Source organism: Mirounga leonina, unplaced genomic scaffold (genome assembly GCF_011800145.1).
Source record: "Mirounga leonina isolate KUSES-001 unplaced genomic scaffold, KU_Mleo_1.0 Mir_97, whole genome shotgun sequence".
Taxonomy (NCBI): domain Eukaryota; kingdom Metazoa; phylum Chordata; class Mammalia; order Carnivora; family Phocidae; genus Mirounga; species Mirounga leonina.
Window position 1 is genome coordinate 1,832,250 of NW_023270889.1, and position 19,259 is coordinate 1,851,508.

The 19,259-nt window shown below is 40.8% G+C and overlaps 2 protein-coding genes across 4 annotated transcripts in view; one reads left to right on the plus strand and one right to left on the minus strand.

Moving 5' to 3' along the window:
- The window catches only part of LOC118006460 (G-protein coupled receptor-associated protein LMBRD2), a 40,680-nt gene extending 30,008 nt beyond the window's left edge, over positions 1–10,672 (minus strand). For 2 of the 3 annotated variants that reach the window (XM_034999123.1, XM_034999121.1), the window contains exons 1-3: positions 10,337–10,672; positions 692–928; positions 119–216 (exon numbers count right to left, since the gene is read on the minus strand). In XM_034999123.1, the coding sequence (XP_034855014.1) occupies positions 119–216; positions 692–865 (272 nt within the window). In that variant the 5' untranslated portion in view covers positions 866–928; positions 10,337–10,672. The remainder of the gene's footprint in view (positions 1–118; positions 217–691; positions 929–10,336) is intronic. The other variant, XM_034999122.1, reaches the window with a different exon arrangement.
- Positions 10,673–10,843: 171 nt separating this feature from the next.
- The window catches only part of LOC118006475 (S-phase kinase-associated protein 2), a 30,634-nt gene continuing 22,218 nt past the window's right edge, over positions 10,844–19,259 (plus strand). The window contains exons 1-2 of the mRNA XM_034999144.1: positions 10,844–11,049; positions 11,531–11,802. Of these exons, the coding sequence (XP_034855035.1) occupies positions 11,006–11,049; positions 11,531–11,802 (316 nt within the window). The 5' untranslated portion in view covers positions 10,844–11,005. The remainder of the gene's footprint in view (positions 11,050–11,530; positions 11,803–19,259) is intronic.

The following is a 19,259-nucleotide window of genomic DNA, read 5'->3' on the forward strand; positions in this document are numbered from 1 at the left end:
CTCGTGCTCTCTGTCTCTCATTCTCTCTCTCTCAAATAAATAAATAAAATCTTTAAAAAAAAAAAAATAAAATAAAATAAAATAAATAAAAATCAACAAACAAACAGGAAGCAAATACCTGGGACCTGGGGTAGCAGGTGCATATAATCCTGTGATGTTGCTGTTCTCAGGAGGGCTTGAGTTTGCAGCAGCATGCTTACACCGGTTGTATATAGTCTAAATCAGTGAACACAGGGTTTAAAAATGAAAACCAAAAGGTTACCAAGTACTTAAGGGATACTGGAGGATATCAACCTATCCACCAATTACCTTCCTGGCTATGCTTTTTAATGATCAAATTCCTAAAGTAAGACTTAAATACAGGGCGCCTGGGTGGCTCAGTTGGTTAAGCAACTGCCTTCGGTTCAGGTCATGATCCTGGAGTCCCAGGATCGAGTCCCACATCAGGCTCCCTGCTCAGCGGGGAGTCTGCTTCTCCCTCTGACCCTCCCCCCTCTCATACTCTCTCTATCTCATTCTCTCTCTCAAATAAATAAATAAAATCTTTAAAAAAAAAAAAAAAAAAAGACTTAAATACAAAATATTCAGTATAGCCTTATATAATTTAGCTGTCTTAAGAACTAGCATATCTCAAACATGCTGTATGATTACAATTGCCTTCTGAATTCCAAAACTCGGTTTCACCTCTTACCGTACTAACATCCAGAGGCAGTATGAAGACGATAAGAAAGCAGAGATACCAAGCTAGCAGTGTTCCGACAATCACAAGTCTATGCTGTTTCTTGAAATCTCCATATCGATGAAGTAGGAATAATGCCAGAAAAAAGACAAAAACAATCTCGAGTCCCAAAGCTGCACCGCTCATTATTGAATGTTCACTCTGACTAACCAAAGTCACTCATGTACAGGTCTGGGTCATATCTGTAAACTGGAAAAGAAAAAAAAAAAAAAGCAGGATTAACAAAGGAAATAACCACTTGAAAATTTCCTAAATATTCGTTTACTAATAAATTCTTTGGAAAATCGTCAGTCTTTACATTGAACTACAAATAAAAGGAAAAGGATAATTCTTATTCTCAAATATACATCTTATTTTTTAAAGCAGATCTTAAAAATTTCACATAAATTATATCTTCAGGAAAAAAGTTATCTTAATAAAAATTACACTAGTTCTAAAAATATTACAGTATAAGAATACTAAATGTGAACAGTTTTAATAGTGTCATTTGGAGTTTGTTCCTTAAGGTTATAAGTCCCAATAGAAATTTAATACAAATACACTACTAACTAGATCCTAGGAAATGAGGTATTTTCTAAAATAAAGTTTTCTAAGTCATCCATAACCCATTACTTAAAATGTTCCAAAAGAGGGAGAGAGAGCATGAAAAAGAGCATTTGAAAGTAACATTTCCTTTGTTTAAAACAGTTTTATTTTCTTGTGATAATCTTGGCTAACAAATTTAACAACTTGAAATTCTTATTTATTTACTGCTTCACAAAATACAGTTGACCCTTGAACAACATAAGTTTGAACTGTGTGGGTCCAGTTCCACACGGATTTTTTTGATAAATAGAGTACTATAAATTTATTTTCTTTTTTATGATTTTCTTAGTAACATTTTCTTTTCCGTAGCTTACTTTATTGTGAGTATATAGTTTACATACAATATATGTTGAATCATGATGTTGTACACCTGAAACTAATATAGTGTTGAATATTAATTATATTTCAACAAAAAAATACTCATACTACAAAATAAATATCAAGTTCATCCAGTAAAACACACACACACACACACACACACACACTGTTAACCAGCTGTTTATGTTATGGTAAGGCTTCTGGTCAACTGCAGGCTATTAATAGTTAAGTTTCCAGGGAGTCAAAAGTTATACACAGATTTTCGAGTGGACAGGGGATTGGCACCTCTAATTCCTGCATTGTTCAAGGGTCAACTGCATACTGATCACTTTCCATTAGCTATATAAATCTTATTTTCTTTAAAGAAACTTACTATTAAATGCAGAAAAATTTATCAATGATTATTGAATAAAGTCATACACTTGAGAATATTTTTAATTATAAACGCTGATAATAGAGACATCAGCAATGGTTTGTTATCTCTTTACTCTTATAAAATAATTTACCTTTTTTTTTTTTAAGATTTTATTTATTTGTTTGTCAGAGAGAGAGCACAAGCGGGGGGAGCAGCATGCAGAGGGAGAAGCAGGCTCCCCGCTGAGCAAGGAGCCCAATGCGGGACTCGATTCCAGGACCCTGGGATCATGACCTGAGCCGATGGCAGACACCTAACCAACTGAGCCACCCAGGCATCCCTAAAATAATTTACCTTTACTAACTGAATGCAATATGTTCTTTTCACTTTTGTAAAATCAATTTTAGGCATTTTTGTTTGTCCATAGACTACAATATTCTAAGGAATTAATATCTTAACAGAGAATCAAGATTGTGATGCAGAATAAAATAAGGCAGAATCAATAAAATACACCAACATCTCCAACCAAATAAAAAAATAAAACAAATAAAGAAAGTTTGGGTATTATCAGGCTAAATTTAAATTCATATAAGAAATATCCTTACATGGAATACCACAAACAAAAATCACATATAATAAACTATTTTCTTCACTATTTCTTCACTATAGAAGTACTTTCTATTCCTCTGTGCATTTCAACCAGTATTTTCATATTTCTTAAATATCTAAAATCGACCCCCTTTCATCACTATCACCACATCCTGCTATGTTTTTCTTCAAAGCACTTATCCACCTAATATAATGTATATTTACATTTATTGTCTCCCTGTAACCCCTTCCTCCCCACCTCTACCCCCCAGACTTCATGAAAGCAGAGACTTGACTATTCAGTACTACATCCCAAGTCTCTAATATAGTGTCTAGCATACAGTAGATACTCAAAAAGTATTTGTTGAATGAATAAATGAATAAAAAACTTACTCTATACTTCAGTATATACACTATTTTTATTAATGCTGACTATAAAGACAACATAAAATTCCTGTTATGGTCTCCAAAATTGATATAACAAATACTTATTACAACACAAAGACTTATTAAAACTGTCATTACTACTACTCAAAATTTCAAATTTCATATTCTATGAAAAAAACCTATACCATCACAATAAGAGTAAGTCAAATCTTATTTGTAAGCCAAGAAAAGATTAAGTGGATAGTTCAATATAGAGTGTGCTGATGAAAACCATTACCTCCTTCAAGATCCAGCTTTAAAAAAACGTAATTCAATGTGAATTTAAATGTAAGACAGTTTTTTGTAAAGTAAATGTAAAGACAGGGATTATTTGTAAACCCCTTCACAGTTTGACCTAGATGTTTATTTTCCTGAAATTGTCCAGTCCAAGGAATATGGTAATCATAGAAAAAAGACTGAATATCAGAGATTACCAAGGAAATGCTAAAGTATGGCAGAAGCAAATGATGGAATATTATTGAAGTGTAAGAAATGATGTTTGTTAAGATTATTTCATAACATTAGAAAATTACCATAATATTAATTGAAAAGAACCCTCAATTCACACATTTTTACATTTATTATAATATGCATAAAAAACTAAGACAAAAAGGAAATACATAAAGACATTAATAACAGGTAGGAAGATTATGGGCATAAGCAAACAACAAAATCAGTTATAAATTTGCTACTAGCTACTAATTTTTTTTATAACGGTTGTCAATTTTTCAGTCTGATTCATAGTACTTTAAAATCTTGTAGATGAATAAACAGAATTATGGATCCTTTATTCTAGTAATAAAGAAATGATTTGCTTACATCTCTTCCCATTCTCAGTGTATTAGTCACCCATTCCTGCTAAAAACAATTCCTATAAACTTAGAGGCTTAAAACGACACCCTTATATGATAGTTTCTGTGGGTCAGGTGTCCAGGCACAACTTGGTTCAACTAAATTCTCAAGATGGAAATCAAGGTGTCAGCAGGTTTGTGTTCCTCTCTGGAGACTCTCGGGAAGAATGTACTTCTAAGTTCATTCAGGCTATTGGCAAAATTCAGTTTGTTATGTTTATAGGACTGAGATCCCCATTTCCTGGCAGGCTGTCAGCTAGCATTTGCCCTTAGCTCCAGAGGCCTCTTCCCAGTCTTTGCATGTGGCCCTGTGTACCTCAGAGTTAGCAATGGCTTTTCAAATCCTTCTCAGGCTCAAAATCTCAGACTTTCTCTTCCACCCTCAGCTGGGAGGAAACTCTGCTTTTAAGGGCTCATCTGATCTCATTGGGAAAATCTGGATAATCTAGTCATATTAGTAACCAAAGCTGTAAAAAAAATAATTCCTCACTTGATGAAGGCATAGATACCCTTGGGGGTCTATTATTCTGTTTAACACACCATCTATTTCTGTTCAAGCTGAACTGTTGTCTTGTTATGACACAAGGTTAGGCCTAGGGGTCCCACTAAATTGGAGAAGAAAATTGGGGTTTCCCTAATCTGAGATGAGAAAATAATAGTTTTAAAGTCTATATCTTTGACCTTGTACCTAAATTCAAGTGAGGAATTATTTTTTTACAGTCCAGAATGACAGCACTTTCCAAGGTTCTTTATGAACTCCTATATCCTATAGCTTGTTTTGGTTCTTTCAACTGAAAAATTTTGTGTTCAAAGCTAGGTGCACCTTCTCCTCCATCTGATCTAGTTACTTATATCTTAAATTCATAAAATCACTGTTAATTAAAATCTAAAAAAATAAAGATTAGACAACTCAGGTTTGGCTTACTGAAAAGAACTTACCACCAGGGAGTACAGCAATGTGGCAATATATACCAAAGACCTTAAAATAAGTACATATCTCTTGTCCTAGAAATTCCTCTCCAAATAACTTAAAGAAAACCCAAAATGTGAACAAAGATTTACCTATAATGTTTCATGGCAGCATTATTTAAACATGAAAACACAGAAACAACTTAAATGTTTGTACTAAATAGTCCAGGAAGTCTTAAAACTGTCCTCCAGTCACATCGCTGTCCATTGCCTTTTTGAAAAAAGCAGCCAAGGGTTTCATAAATCACTAATCCTGTTAACCTGTCCATGACTCACGGGAGCAGGGATCTGCAGCAAGTCCCCTGCACCTAAGTCAAGGACTACATAACAGCAAAACTAAATTGCAGGCAGTGATTCAAGGAGGACACCAGATTCTCCCAGTCTACAGGAAAGGTGAGATCCACAGGGACACTTTAGAGATGTCAAAAGGGACAGGGGTGGGGTCTAAGGGAGTACACATAAGAAACACATGGGACAAATACACACCAAAATGCTAACAGTGGTTGTCATAAAATGGTAAAGAGATGATTTCTATTTTCTTCTTTGTGCTTTTGTGTGTTTTTCATTTTAAATAATGAACATTTATTATTTTGTAATTTCAAAATTATTTAAAAATCAATGCAGTAATATGAAAGTAAAGCACATGGCAAATAGGAAATGAGAAATTCTGCTGCAGTGTTAAGTGCCTAAAGTTACAACTATTTTAAAATACAAATGTTTTGTTATACTGTGGTAAACCCGGGCTCCAAATCTCAACTTTATTTAATTGTGTAATTTTATGCAATTTAAAAGGTTAAGGGAGGATAAATAATCACCTCACACAGGTTGCTGTGAAGATCAAATGAGATACAAAAGTGAAACACCAACTAGGAGTTCTAGAAACAGAGTAGGTCCTCAAAAAATGCTAGTTGCTCATCTCCACCTCCTTCACATCATGTGCTTCTAGAAGATAACTAGTTGCTTCAATAGTCTCAAAGCAAAGCTTTACACTAATAGCTTCCTCTCCTACCATCCCCCCAAAATATGAATGGATACCAAATGCTTTTTGCTTCTCATTCTCTGTAGTTACCACAGCCTGGGCCCACCCGGATTCTTATAAAACAAAAAATGATCTTTGCTCCAAGAAATTGCTCCCTTTGCCTCTCTCGACAAATTGGGATTACCTCTCTAGGTCTACAAGGTAGCCCAAACACCCCTTCAACACTCTGTTGAAAAGTGGGAGAACACATCTCAGAGCCATGTCAAGAAGGTGTATTAGATACCTTCTATAGACACCAGTGTCATATAGAAAGACAATGCCATTCTTCTAGGCACATGATCAAAATGGAGGTGGATTAAAATGGATCATTTGCTGACCTGCAACCATGTACAGCTGTGCAAAAATATACTCAAGGGCAAAAGAGGAAATATGCCTCTGACCACAAAAGTGGTACTTCTAGCAATATTCCTCAAATATTAAAATAATGTGTTTAGGCTAACTGGCAAAAATGAAAGAAGAACATGCAAAAATTTGGAGGCAAATCAAAATTTAGTTCCGTGTGATTAGAAATTGAAAGAGAAATTCAAAGCTATCATAGGTTGGCATTAACACCACAGCAGCAAAAGTAGATTTTACTCAAAATCAAAATGCCAGTTCATTCATTCTAATTTTAGTGCTTGATATCCAGATATAGTCTACCTTTCAAAATACCAGTTCTGAAAGTCTTTAAACACTTAAAATCCAATTTAGTCCCATACCAATTATTAAGATACCATACAATGTCTTTCAAATGCCTTTCATAATTAGCTTGTTAATGTTACTGACTTGGGGTACTGTTTCCCAAGTACTTTATGGTTTATAGTGGGTTTTTTAGGCTAAACACACTTTAAGTGGAAAACTTACAGGTTAAGATAATTTTGGAACTTGAAGCATCCGCCAAATATCTTCAAAAAGAAAGAGAAAGAGAAGGAAAAGACAAGAAGGAAGGATGAAAGGAAAGATTTGTGGTAGCAACTGAAGAGAACAAAGACAAAAATTTTGTCCAAACCTAAGATTCTGAAGCTGAATGAAAAATTTCTAGCCAGAACCTAATGATGCATCAGACTTGGGCTATGCTAACTTAAGTACGTATCTTTATTCAGATATGTGAAATAATAAAAACTAGGAGACAACTCAAGATCTTAATAATGAAAAATTGAAAGTATCAGAACTACACGTGAGTGTTGTGGAAGTCAACAATTCTCTACTACCAATAAAAAGTTAAATCTCCCAAATATAACCACCATTATTCCCTGTTTAAAGATTCCAGGTATAGGGAGGATTCAGCTTAGGATATACACAGAATTCCCCAAGACAGTGTGGCTCCTACTCTAAAAGTACAAAATAGCTGTAATATCTTTTGAAGTCATTTTCAAAAAATGAGCTGAGTTGCTAAACCAACCAGGTAAACTGAATTCCAAAGTGTGACAAGCCCTTCTGAAGACAGACATGTACAAAGTACTTAACCTTTGGTAAGAAATGAGAGAGAAAAGGGAGCAACCATGTAAGCAAGTAAGAAGAAAACAACTGGAATTGTAATGGATTCTTAAAGATTTCACGTAAAGAGATTATAAGACTTATTTTGGTAATTAAAGAATAATCCTTAGAATCCTTCTTAATAAAATAATTTTTAAAAAAAGAATAGCTAACATTTAGTATGAGTTTACTAGATTCCAAGCATTATGCTAGCACTTAACATACTTTATCAGATTAGACCACACAAACCAGTAAGAAAGGACTATTAGTATCCTTGTTTAATAGAGGAGAAAAAGGTACAGAGAGAGCCAGAAGTTCGTCCACATTCCCACACAGCTGGGATTCAAACCTATTCATCCTAACTATAATTGGGATACTACACAGTCTTTTTTCAAATCCAGACATACTTTCTTAATGCTATTTAAATTGTTTAAATAATTTCTTTTGTTTGGTTTTTACAGTGAACAAATTAGAAACATTCTATTAATTATTCCTTTAGATATATCAAGATAGAATGCTAGAAAAGTCATGTTTAATACAGAATTTAGCAAAGTCTTTTCACCTTCCAGGTAAGACTACTATATTACTTAAGGGTAATATATGACTCTAATTTACATGGGAAAGGTAGAAAAGCAAACATAGAGCAAATTAGAATAGGGAAAGAACCCTTCTGTTCTTGCTCCAATCTGTCCATCACAGACAGCATTAAACTACAGAGATCTAAAGATCTACTTTAAAAATAATGGAGGGAAAGGATCCTTCTGAAATTTGATTGGCAGGTAGAAACTTCTTGCTATATAATCGTTCTTGGTCTTTTGTTCCCCCAAGCTAAATAACATTAAAAAAAATCTAAAGAAATCTTTAAGATTTATTTCATGCTTTGATGGAACTAAGAAAAAAAGCACATCACTCTTCTATTTAAATACAATCGCTTTTGTCATATGTGATTTTCAAAAAGAACGCTAATATACTACTGAATATACACATAGCTTACAGTGAAATGTAGTTTCCAGTCTTTTTTTGCCCCTCCTGTGCCCTCACAATATTGACCATCTTGTCTCTTACAATAAACACTTTCCCAATTTACAAAGTCACTTTGTATTCTACCTCAAGCTTCTAAAGAGTACTAAAAATTACTCACTCTAATGTCATTTGCAGAGATTAAAAAAAAAAATTGTAATTCATCTGTCCTAGGTACTGATCTAGTAATTCTAGTTTTAGAAATTTAGTTACACCTCTCACTCAAATGGGACATGGGTGTGCTGAGCAAGATTAAATAAATAAAATTAACCAGGAAAAAAAAATAATCCATATCAGTAGCAATCACAGTGTAATTCTTGAAGAAACCAGACTGCAATATCTATGTAGCTGATAATCTCATCTCTTCAATAGACACAATTCCTTATATCAAACAGACTCCCATGTACCAATTTAAACTTTTATTTACTATATAAAGAGAACGAACACCCGTGATTAGAATAATGAAGAAAAAAAACTGATTATTTCAGCAAGCTAAAGTATTTTTGTTACCAGGGCAAACTGTTAGTAAAATACCTATTCTAGAATTTGAAGACTGATTTTCAAAGCTGACAGGCTTTCTTTGAAGTTCTATAGAGGGCCTCCTGTCCACCAATTCCGCTATTTCAAGTATTCTAAGAACTAGAAATGTTCCCTGGCTCCTAGGAAACTACTTACTAAATCCTACTACCAGGATATTTCTCATCTTTAAATTTAAAATCATCCCATTAGGCCTTCCTATCTATAAGATCTACTTTGTATCTCAAAACTTTGTTTATGCTCATCACGGCATTTAAAATATTTTTTCCTTGTTTCTTTCTCCTCCATTAGTGTATACACTCCCTCTGTTTTACTTTCTTGAAAGAGACTATAACTTTTTTTAAAGACAAAATTATGTTCTCTAATGAGTTGCAATTTTAAGGAAAAGGATGTAGATTTCAAAGGAAGGCAACTGCTTTCTCCTTAGCCAAAGTAACATAAAGGTAACTTGCATTTAACAGTATTTTCCATAATATCAGTTTAATGAATTGTGAACATTCAGCCTAGTATTTTGACCTAGTTTAAATCAACTTGTTATGAGCATATCCCTTCTTTACACCAATTTCACTTATGTTCAAGAAAAAAACTAAAGAGTCGTGAATACCTTAATCAAGAAGTGGTCACTTTTCAGGCTAGGCACCAAGCCTGAAACCAGCACATACCCGGGCAAGAGAGGTTTAATTCCAGCATAAAGCGAATCGGTTTTTTAATGGTATGTCATACTATTTTTTAAGGTATGTCATACTGCATACTGAAGTAATACTCTAATATTTTTGTCTGCTTACTTCTGAACTTCATAAATCCTCTGCATTTTTATGAGGGTTGGAATTTATTTCCCTTCTCTCTTCCACTGTTTTCCAGGGGTCACAGTCATGGTGTAGTGTGCACAATGGATTTCGCATGGTCATCCTACCTTAGAATATGGCACACTCCCTCCTCTAACCGCCTTCAAACTCTTCTTGGCGGAGATAGGCTGAAAGCAGCTCGGTTTTACACGGCGACGCAACCAGACGTGGCCCGTTGAACACGAGCAACCGAATGGCTCCGTTGGTGGCCCCTAGCGTTGCGCTAAAAAGCCCTTTGCAAACATATAGTCACCTTATTTGTTCCCGTGCTGGCATTTCTGAAACTCGTCAAGGCTGCAAGGGGATGCGCAGCTTTCCCACCGCACACAGGAACCACGGTGTTCTCCTGCTCCCCTAAAATTAAACCACCGCCTCTCGTTCGAACTGCGCTTTAGTTTACAAAACGCCTTCACGAGCGTTATCTGACTTGACCCTCACGGCCAAGCGCGTTCTCGAGATAAGCCTCGAAGCCGTAGTGCCTATTTTACTGTTGAGGAAAGGATCCTGTGCATAGACCCAGTGCCAAGGGTCACTCTCCCCCCGATGGAGGAAGCAGCTTCCCGGCGGAAGGGAGAGCAAGTGTGACGCCCGCGGCCCCCAACCTCTCACCTGGCCGGCGGACCTGGCTACCGCCTATCAGTGGCCGGGACGTAGGCCCGCGGTGGCGGCTGCTCGGGGTCTCCGAGGTCCTCTCGATCTCCGCCTGCGCTCGGCCTCAGACCCCAGACCCCAAAGTGCCTCAGGCTCTCCCCATCAGGCTCACCGTCCGATCTTGCCAGACAGCACCTGGAAGGACCGGGAAACTCCGCGTCCGCCACAGCCGTCCAAATCCGGGACCTACGGTCCGAGGCGACGGCGGTGACGATCACTGAAAGGCCTGCAGGCTCTGGGGTAAGGAAAACCCGTCCCCAGTCAAGCGGCTGACATTTCCCAGCCAGCCGAGCACCGCCCACTTCCGCTTCCCCGCCTACCCCGTGGGTAGCCCAGCCTCGCAGCCGCGGGGAGTTCTGGGTATCTCGAAGGCGGGTGAAGTAGTAAGGGAGGAAGCATCGGAGAGCCGGCCGGACTACGAGGCACAGCAGAAACTACAGTTCCCAGCAGGCCGCGGGGCCGCAGACGGCAGCGGCGGAGGAGAGCGAGTAGAAGAGCCCTGCGCGCGCGGCGAGGATGGAACGTTGCTAGAGTTCGCGGGTCTTGCTGCTGGGGGTCGGAGCTGCAGGCCGTGAGCCGCCGCGCGCGCCAAAGCGGGAATCCCGGAGGCGGGCAGTTCTGCAGTTAATGTACGCATTTAAAACTCCAGAACCCGTGGACGCCATGCACAGGTAACCCGATTGCAAAAGGGGGCAGAGAGTGAATGAACGGTCTCAGTTTTTTTAGGCCGCGAATATTGCTACTTGCTAATATTGTTACAAATGCTGTAAAGTGAATACTTGCTTAGCTCCTTTGGGAAAGAGTGGATGGCTGGATACTTTAGCGCGGTGATAAGCGTGCGGTTTTATTTGCCTTCCCTTATTGAGCTTTCCTGCTACTGTTTTCCATCGTTGTGCTCTCCCGCTTGTCTGTTCCCTCCACTTTAAGACATTCTTGAGGCCTTCTCCGTGATCGTAAATCAAAAAGCCCTTTTGGTTTTCTGTTATTTTCTCTTTCCTTCTTAGAAACTTGCCGCCGGCATTTAAAAGCAATTCTATGAGACGCTGTGAAAGTTCTCTGCATTGCATAACTTGCAGTTTCATTTAGGCCTATCTTTGAATTATTCACGGGTGTGTTTTTGAAAGAAGCAGGGGCTGTTGTGCATTTCTGCAGGAAACACCTCCAGGAGATTCCCGACCAGAGTAGCAACGTTACCACCAGCTTCACGTGGGGATGGGATTCTAGCAAGACATCTGAACTGCTGTCGGGCATGGGGGTCTCTGCCCTGGAGAAGGAGGAGGTGGACAGTGAGAATATCCCCCAGGAACTGCTCTCAAACCTGGCCCACCCTCAGAGCCCTCCCCGAAAACGGCTGAAAAGCAAGGGGAATGACAAGGACTTTGTGATAGTCCGCAGACCTAAGCTAAATCGAGACAACTTTCCAGGTAAGGTATGAGGGTAAAACTGTCGGTCACATAAGAGGCGGATTGAAGTATTTTATTGGTAATCTTTGTTTAGCGATCTTTAGGATGGCACGCTTTTAAAATTGCCTACTTCTGAAGTCGTTTTTCAAAGAAATGGGACAACTGGTCACTGAAATCTACAGGAATCTTGGTAGGTATATATTTTCAGGTGCACAATTGACTTTTAACCCATGTGAAATTTTAACCCAGAAGACATTCCTGCCTCTTTCCTTTGAAGGGAATCTGCATGTACAAAGGCCAGTTCAGTGCCACTGATAAATGGGGACATAAGCAATAATCTTGTAGGATTTTTTTGTTGTTGTTGTTTATATTCTGCTGATCTATAACCTTGATTGAGTTTGTTGCCATAATTGCTTTAGTTATTTGTCAAAGGACTAATAAAGTGAATGTTAAACTGAGTGTAGGGACTTATATCCCCAGGGACCTCCCAAGTGGGATTTTTCTGGTATGCTCTGTCTCCATTACTGGCAGCATTATCTGTTCAGTCAGTCAGTCCCTTCCCACCATCCTCCAGCATCCAACCAATCATTGAATCTTTCCCTTTTGTCTCCTAGGTGTTTTTCAAACTCTCACTATCTCTTGCCTGAATATTGGAATGGACTCATAATTCCAGTCTTATCCTCCACAGATCCACCCCCCAGAGCTAGAGCGGACTGACTGAAATGTAGAACTCACCGTATCATTTCCCTCTTTGATAGCTCCCCATCCCCAGGCTTCTCAAACAGGTCAATGAGTGCCGCCCAGAGTGGAGCAGAACCCCAAGGGTACAAAAAGCCATAGGGTAAACACAGTGCAGTGACTTGGGTTATCAGTTTTTCTTGTCAGTAAGTCATTTAAAACAATCCCGCAAATATTTGCTGAGCACATGCTATGTGGGGGGCATTGTTTTAGGTGTTGGGGATAAGGCAGCAAACAAAACCTAAACATTCCTGCCCTCGTAAAATTTCTGTTGGAGAGAGTAGATGCAATGAACGTAATAAACATTCCTGCCCTGGTAAAATTTCTGTTGGAGAGAGTAGATGCAATGAACATAAACAACTACATAATAAATGTAGTATGTTAGAAGGTGATAAATGTTGTGGCCAAAATCATATATAGAACAAGGCATGAGGGACTGAAGTCCTGGGGTGGGAAGATGGGTTGCAACTTTAAATAGGGTATTGAGGGAAGGCCTCACTTAGACGCGAGCTTTTTAAGCAAAGGCATGAAGGAAGTGTGAGGAATGTGCCATGCAAATATCTTGAAGAAGAGGGCTCCAAGCAGAGGACAAAGTCAGTGCAAAAACCCTAGGGCAGAAGCATGTCATGTTTGTTTAAGGAAGAAGGAAGCCATATGTGGAATGAGCAAAGGGGAGAGTAGTGGGAGATAGGGCTAGAGGTGGTGTTGAACAGACTTGTGATGTGACCTTTTAAAAGGACACACCGAGGGGCGCATGGGTGGCTCAGATGGTTAAGCATCTGCCTTCGGCTCGGGTCTTGATCCCAGCGTCCTGGGATCGAGCCCCATATAGGGCTCCTGGCTCGGAGGGGAGCCTGCTTCTCCCTCTCCCTATGCTTCTCCCTCTCCCTATGCTTCTCCCTATGCTCATGCTCTCTTTCTATCTCTGTGTCTCAAATGAATAAATAAAATATTTAAAAAAAACAAAAGGACACGCTGATGTGTTGGGATTAAACTGTGGGGGGGGGGGTCAGGCCTAGAAGTTTAGAGATTTATTAAGAGGTGTGGGAGTAGTGATAAGTGTGCTCCCATCTGACTTTCTTTGAAGAAGGGTTGGTTGGTTGCTTTGCTTAAAAAAAAAAAAAAATCTGTTGTTTTGGGGTTTTGACTTTCATTAGGAAAGAGAACCTACAGATTATGGTCTAGAAATCTACATCAAGAAGGGGTGAATTAATTAGAAAGGCAATAAGGGTTTGTGAAGTCAGACAGGTCTGACTTTACATCCTAATTCTGCTGTTTACCAACCTTGGGAAGTTATTTGAGCTCTCTGTGCCTTTGTTTCTTTGTGAAATGGAATAATAATACTCACTTCATAGGTTGGTGTGAAGATTAAGTGAAAGAGTGCACATAAAACTTAGCATGCTGTGTGCACGTAACATGTGATAAGTAACCCCAGTTAATTTGGTCAAAATTTCTGACACTCGTTTTGAAGTCACTTCACTTTTTCTTTTGTCCTTAATCCTGTTAGCCGGACCTTGTTAGTGTAGAATTTTTTTTTCTCAAAATTTAATGTTAATGTTATTTTTAGTGTCTCGAGTGCAGCCCTAGCAATTTGGTGCTTGACCAACCAAATGTGGTGAAAGACGCTTTCTGCTAAGATGAGCAGATTTTGATTAATTTGTCCAGTGCCGATTACTTTTAAACGTTGAGCGTGATTCCTGTGTGTCCTTCCACAGTCATACCCAGAGAGAGCTGTATAAATAAAAAAGTCATTTTTTAAGCAAGGCACTACAGAAGATGAAGGTATGGTTCCTGGCTTGTAGGAAATTGCTAGTCAAGTTGAGAAGAGATAATACACACTAAGAGGAGCTCACAGCAGAAGATGGCGGCTAAAACACTAGCATCTGATGAGCAGTTCAGGTAGTAAGTGCTCTAGGAGGCCAGAGGAGGGGACCCCTTGTGCCAAATTGAGGCAGGTGCAGCTTCCCAGGTACAGAAGGACTTCCAGGTGATTCCCAGTGGACGTGGACAGTCTTCCTCCTCTCAGCACAAGTGGAGGCTCTGCAGAAAGAAAGATCTGGAAATGGTCCAGTCAGTGAGTCTAGATTAAAATTGCCCTCAAATACATATGTCTGAAGTGAGAAGAGGGAAAAAAAAAGTTTTTATGTTTGTTACTACCTAAAAGAGAGGCAGAGAAGGATACTAATTGTATACATCGTATGTGCGTGATATTACACACAACATGGATTGGTTAATTGGTGTGGGGTGTGGGGAAGTAGATTCACTGATGCAGGAGGAGGGACAGCTGGGCTAGAGGATTCCCAGTGGGCCTCCAGGAGCCTGGGCTTCCAGTGTATCTGGATCATCGTTCCAGGGAGTTTGTCTGCAGTTGTCAAGACAGGTGGCTAAGAGCTCTGCCAGGATTAGGGTAGAAGAGGCCACACCTGCTTTATGTAGCGATCTGATGACAGAGGCCCTGGGCTGTGAGTTTTTCCTGGTTCTTCACTCAGCAGTCTCCCTGCAGGCCCCATGCCAGACACACACATCTGTCTGGTGACTAAATCCTTGTCATCGTTTTATTTTGGAAGTTAAAAACTGTGTGGCAAACCCGTATGAGGACAGGTCTTTGTGGCCCTCGGGGTGAGTATATGGAAGGAGTTGGCAGTAAGTGGCCTAGTCGTGAGGTTAATAATAGGCACAAAGAGGACAACTGTATTTTATTTGTTGTGGTCATTAAATGCCTGTCTTGGTCCCTTTTCTCCCCATCCCCCACCCCCCACAAACAAGAGGGCCATGAAAACACTGTCGAACTAATTTGTTGATCAGCTTTTCCATGGCTGTTAAACTACTTGACATTCCCAGACCTTGCAATGGTTCTCAGAGTGGAGACTGAAGTTTAATGTCTGCTGATATCCCTGAAGGAACTTGCTCAAAGTGCAAAATTCCTGAGATTCTGATTCAAGAAGTCATGTCTTGAGCCTGGGAATCTGCTTTTTAATGTCCCCAGGCAAACATTTTTCCTCCAATTTTTTTCTTTAAGCCAGTAATAAATGTATTTTACGTTGTAATCCTGGGTGTGTGCCGGAAACAGTAATTTCACAAAACTATATTTCCCCTTACTAAGATAATTTCCTATTCTGTTCCATTCCATTCTTTCCAAACAGTGCTGCTCAAACCAAATTGATTCATGACTCACCAATGAATCTTAGCCCACAGCTCCCAAAGCTCAGCTCGGTAAGAGCCATATTTATGGGGCCCTTGGAGGCATCTTTTCTTTGCCCTATAGCTTCCTTTCATTTATTCATTCAACAAGTATTTATTGCACATTCTAGGGAGTAAGAATACAGCAGTGCCCATAACAGACAAAAGCCTGGCTCTCAGATCTCATGTAGAGCGTGTATATTATACCTTGTTCTCTAAATCGCAATTTCCATGGTTTCTCCACTGCTGTTCCCACATTTCAGGGTTGAGCAAGTCTCTTACGGAAACAGAGGGTTGGACTGAAGGGTTGTTGAGGACCCTGTTTTTGTTTTGCTGTGTTTTGCTTTTTTAAGTTTTGCCCACTTAGCCAAAACAAAAACCAAAAATACCAAGTTCATATGGTCTAGTGTTCTTATGATTTGTGGGCAGAGGAAGGAAAACTCATCCCAGCATGGCAGAACGTTTGCGGTTTCCCAGAAAGGAAGCATAGGTTGTTAATACTTCAAACAAGCTAGCACAAGCAAACATAACGTGAGCCCCCACCCTTAAACAGTAAAAAACCGTAAGTGTGAGCACCAGTGCCCGCTTGTTCTTCAAGTATCATTTGTTGATCCATGTTTAAGGAGAGGAGCAGTTTTAAGAGTTTTGTTTATGATTAAGATTTGGAATTTTAACTTGAATCTGAGTGTAGGTGATAGTCCAGGAAATAAATAAGCCAAGTAAGATGAGTAACCTAGACTTGCGAAGATCTCATGCATAGAAAACTCTTCCCTAAGCTGCTCTCCCCAGAGGATTTGAGGCATGGGCAGCGGTGAGGTGACAGACGTGGACAGCTGGGGTTGCACGTGAGGGAGAAGTGGAAATGACAGTGGCCAAGGATGACGACCAGCAGCTTTGTGAATCTGGCCAGTTTGCGCCCCGTTTGTGGCTCTGAAGTATGTTTAACTGCCTTCATGCAGTTGAAGAGTGGCCACTGTGGGCTTGAATAATTGTTTCCTTTACTGCCCGGGGCTGGTGTGCAGCCTTGGGGGGCTTAGAAGAGGCGAGTGGAGGAAAGACCTGCTCTGGACTCTCGCATCCGCTCGGGCAAACAGACCAGACAGCAGAGTAGTTAGGAATCCAGGAAACAGATGGTTGATGTTTTGAGAATTCAATATGGCAAGTAAAATTAGATTAAGCATATCACCAGCCTGGATGCCAGCCACTGGAGCTAGAGGACAGACTTCTGCTCCATCTGCTTGGACAGCGGCCAGTCTCAGGCTTCAGCTCTCCAGCCAGGGGCCCTGCAGTCAGTGTCCTCTGGCCAGACTGAGGGAGCCCTGGGCACTTGGCTGCCAGCTGAGGCCATGCGTTGTCTCGGCCGTTGTTGATTCCCTCTGGAAGCCCACTTGATAGCTCTCAGCATCTTTGTTTTACTCCCTCTTCCTGCCTGCCCTCCCTCCCTCGCCCTGATAGCAAGTCAGGTGTAATTCTCAACCTTCCCTAACCTTGTAGAACATCAAGAACTCAGGACAGGGGAGAGCGTAGAATGTTAGAGCAGCCTGTGGTCGAAAGGGAATCATTTGGAGTCAGACGTAGGGTTGAATCCCCACCCTGCCACTTATTTGGTTGTGTGACCTTGTCTCTTTTGCACGGTTGCATCTTCTTCTGAAGTCCTTCCCCCATCTCACAGACAACTCGTATACTGACCTGGGGACATTACCTTTGTGCACTGGGTTTTGGTCTCCAGCCTCAGCCTCGTTCCCTGGACACCCAGCAGTGCCGTGTCATTCCTTTGCAGGTACAGCGCCCTCCGCTACCTGACCAGCCTCCAAACATCTACCTCTTGTGTCTACGCCTGCACCTCAGGGCGTGGGCTTTTGGCATGCTCAGACAGGGCAGCCCCAGCTTTGCCTCCTGGCTCTGCCGCCCCACAGTTAATATCACCTTGGTGGGGTTACTTAACTCCGCTGAGACCAATGTCCTCATGGGTAAAATGACACATACTGAATACACAGGGTTGCTGTGTTTCGAGTCCGTGTGCTTGAATAAATGCTTTCAGTAAACAGCAGTTTTTAAATGCGAGCTTATGTGTTTGTTGATTAGTCTGTCTCCCAAGCGGGGCTGGGACTGTGGCTTACACGCAGCTCCCAGCACTGCTGTGTTTGTTCGGCACCCGGGAATGTTTATTGAAGCGGAGCCATAGGCCCGCCCTCTCATTTTACAGATGAGGAGCCTAACTGGTCTCAGAGGCAGCAGCAATCTTGCCTGTCTCTGGGTTAAAGCCAGAATGCTTCCTCTGGGTGTCAGTCGTTCCTTTGTGAAATACCAGCTGAGCACTTTCTGATACTCATTGCCAGGCCCTCCCCTAGGCACTGGGTGTGTACTAGTTACTTGGCTAGCAGAGGTTAACCAGTCACACAAATACAAAATTAGCACATTCACAAACGGCATGAAGGGAAAGTAAAAGGTACAGTGCATCCAGCAAAGATTTATTGATTGCCTAGGGGCCGGGTATAGCGCCGTGTACTGGGTCTGCCAGTCTGGGTCCGGGGGCTGCGATGGTGACCTGGGAGTGCTCCTCCGAGAGGGTGACGTTTAAGCTGAGATCTGAAGGATGAATGAGTAGGAGTTGGACAGATGAAGGTAGAAGCTGCAGTGCAAGGCCCTCCTCATTCTAGCAGTATTACTGGCCTGGCTTCAGTGCCCGGCTTCGGCGTCCTCTGCAAACCTCTGCCTTTGTTGCTCTGACTAGTTTTCCTTCAAGCCTTATTACCTAGCTCATATTGTTCCAGTTGTTTCTGATTTCTTATGTGTTCCCAATAAAATAAACACTAAATTCATTAATTTATTTCTCCCACCCTGCCCTTCACAAGAAGTCTCCCTAATTTCCTTTCCCACCGTCTTTAGTAGATGCGTGGCAGCCCATCGAGAGCCCCTTGGAGCTCAGCGCTCCTTTATATGCCAAAGGCTTTCTCCTGCATGCACATGTGCCTGCTTGACACCTCTCTGGGCAGGCGTGCGGGGAGGTAACATGTCTGCCCTGCTCCCTGAAGCCCCCACCCAGTGACTGACAGGCGTTGGTGGATTAATACCCCAGCCCCTGTGCCCTCAGCTGGGACAGCTCTAGGGCAGGAGCTGTAGGGTCTCCTGGAGTCCCCAGCAGACTTGAACTCCACTTGGCCATGGCCATAACCTGCTTATTAACATACCCCGCGCTGGCTTCCTTCCCTTCCATATCTCTTCACTTTCCAGTTCTTCCTGGGATTACTTACCAAATAAACTATTTGAATTCAGGTCCTCCAGCTCTGCTTCTGGGGATCCCAAACTTAGATAGAGCGCTGTTTGGGGCTCTCGGTAAATCACACCACGTAGCCCTTGTCCAAACCCTATTAAAACCTGGTGTGTTTTCAAACAGGTGAAAATTCCAAACAGCATTGAAAAGAAAAGGTCCTCACAAAAGGCAAAGGCACGGATTTAATGGAGAGAGGAGAAAAACGAGTCAAGAAGGAGAAAGGAAGTTTGACTCTGCTGCGTGATCTCTTCCCTTACATTATTTAGTCTTCATAGGGAACTACTTT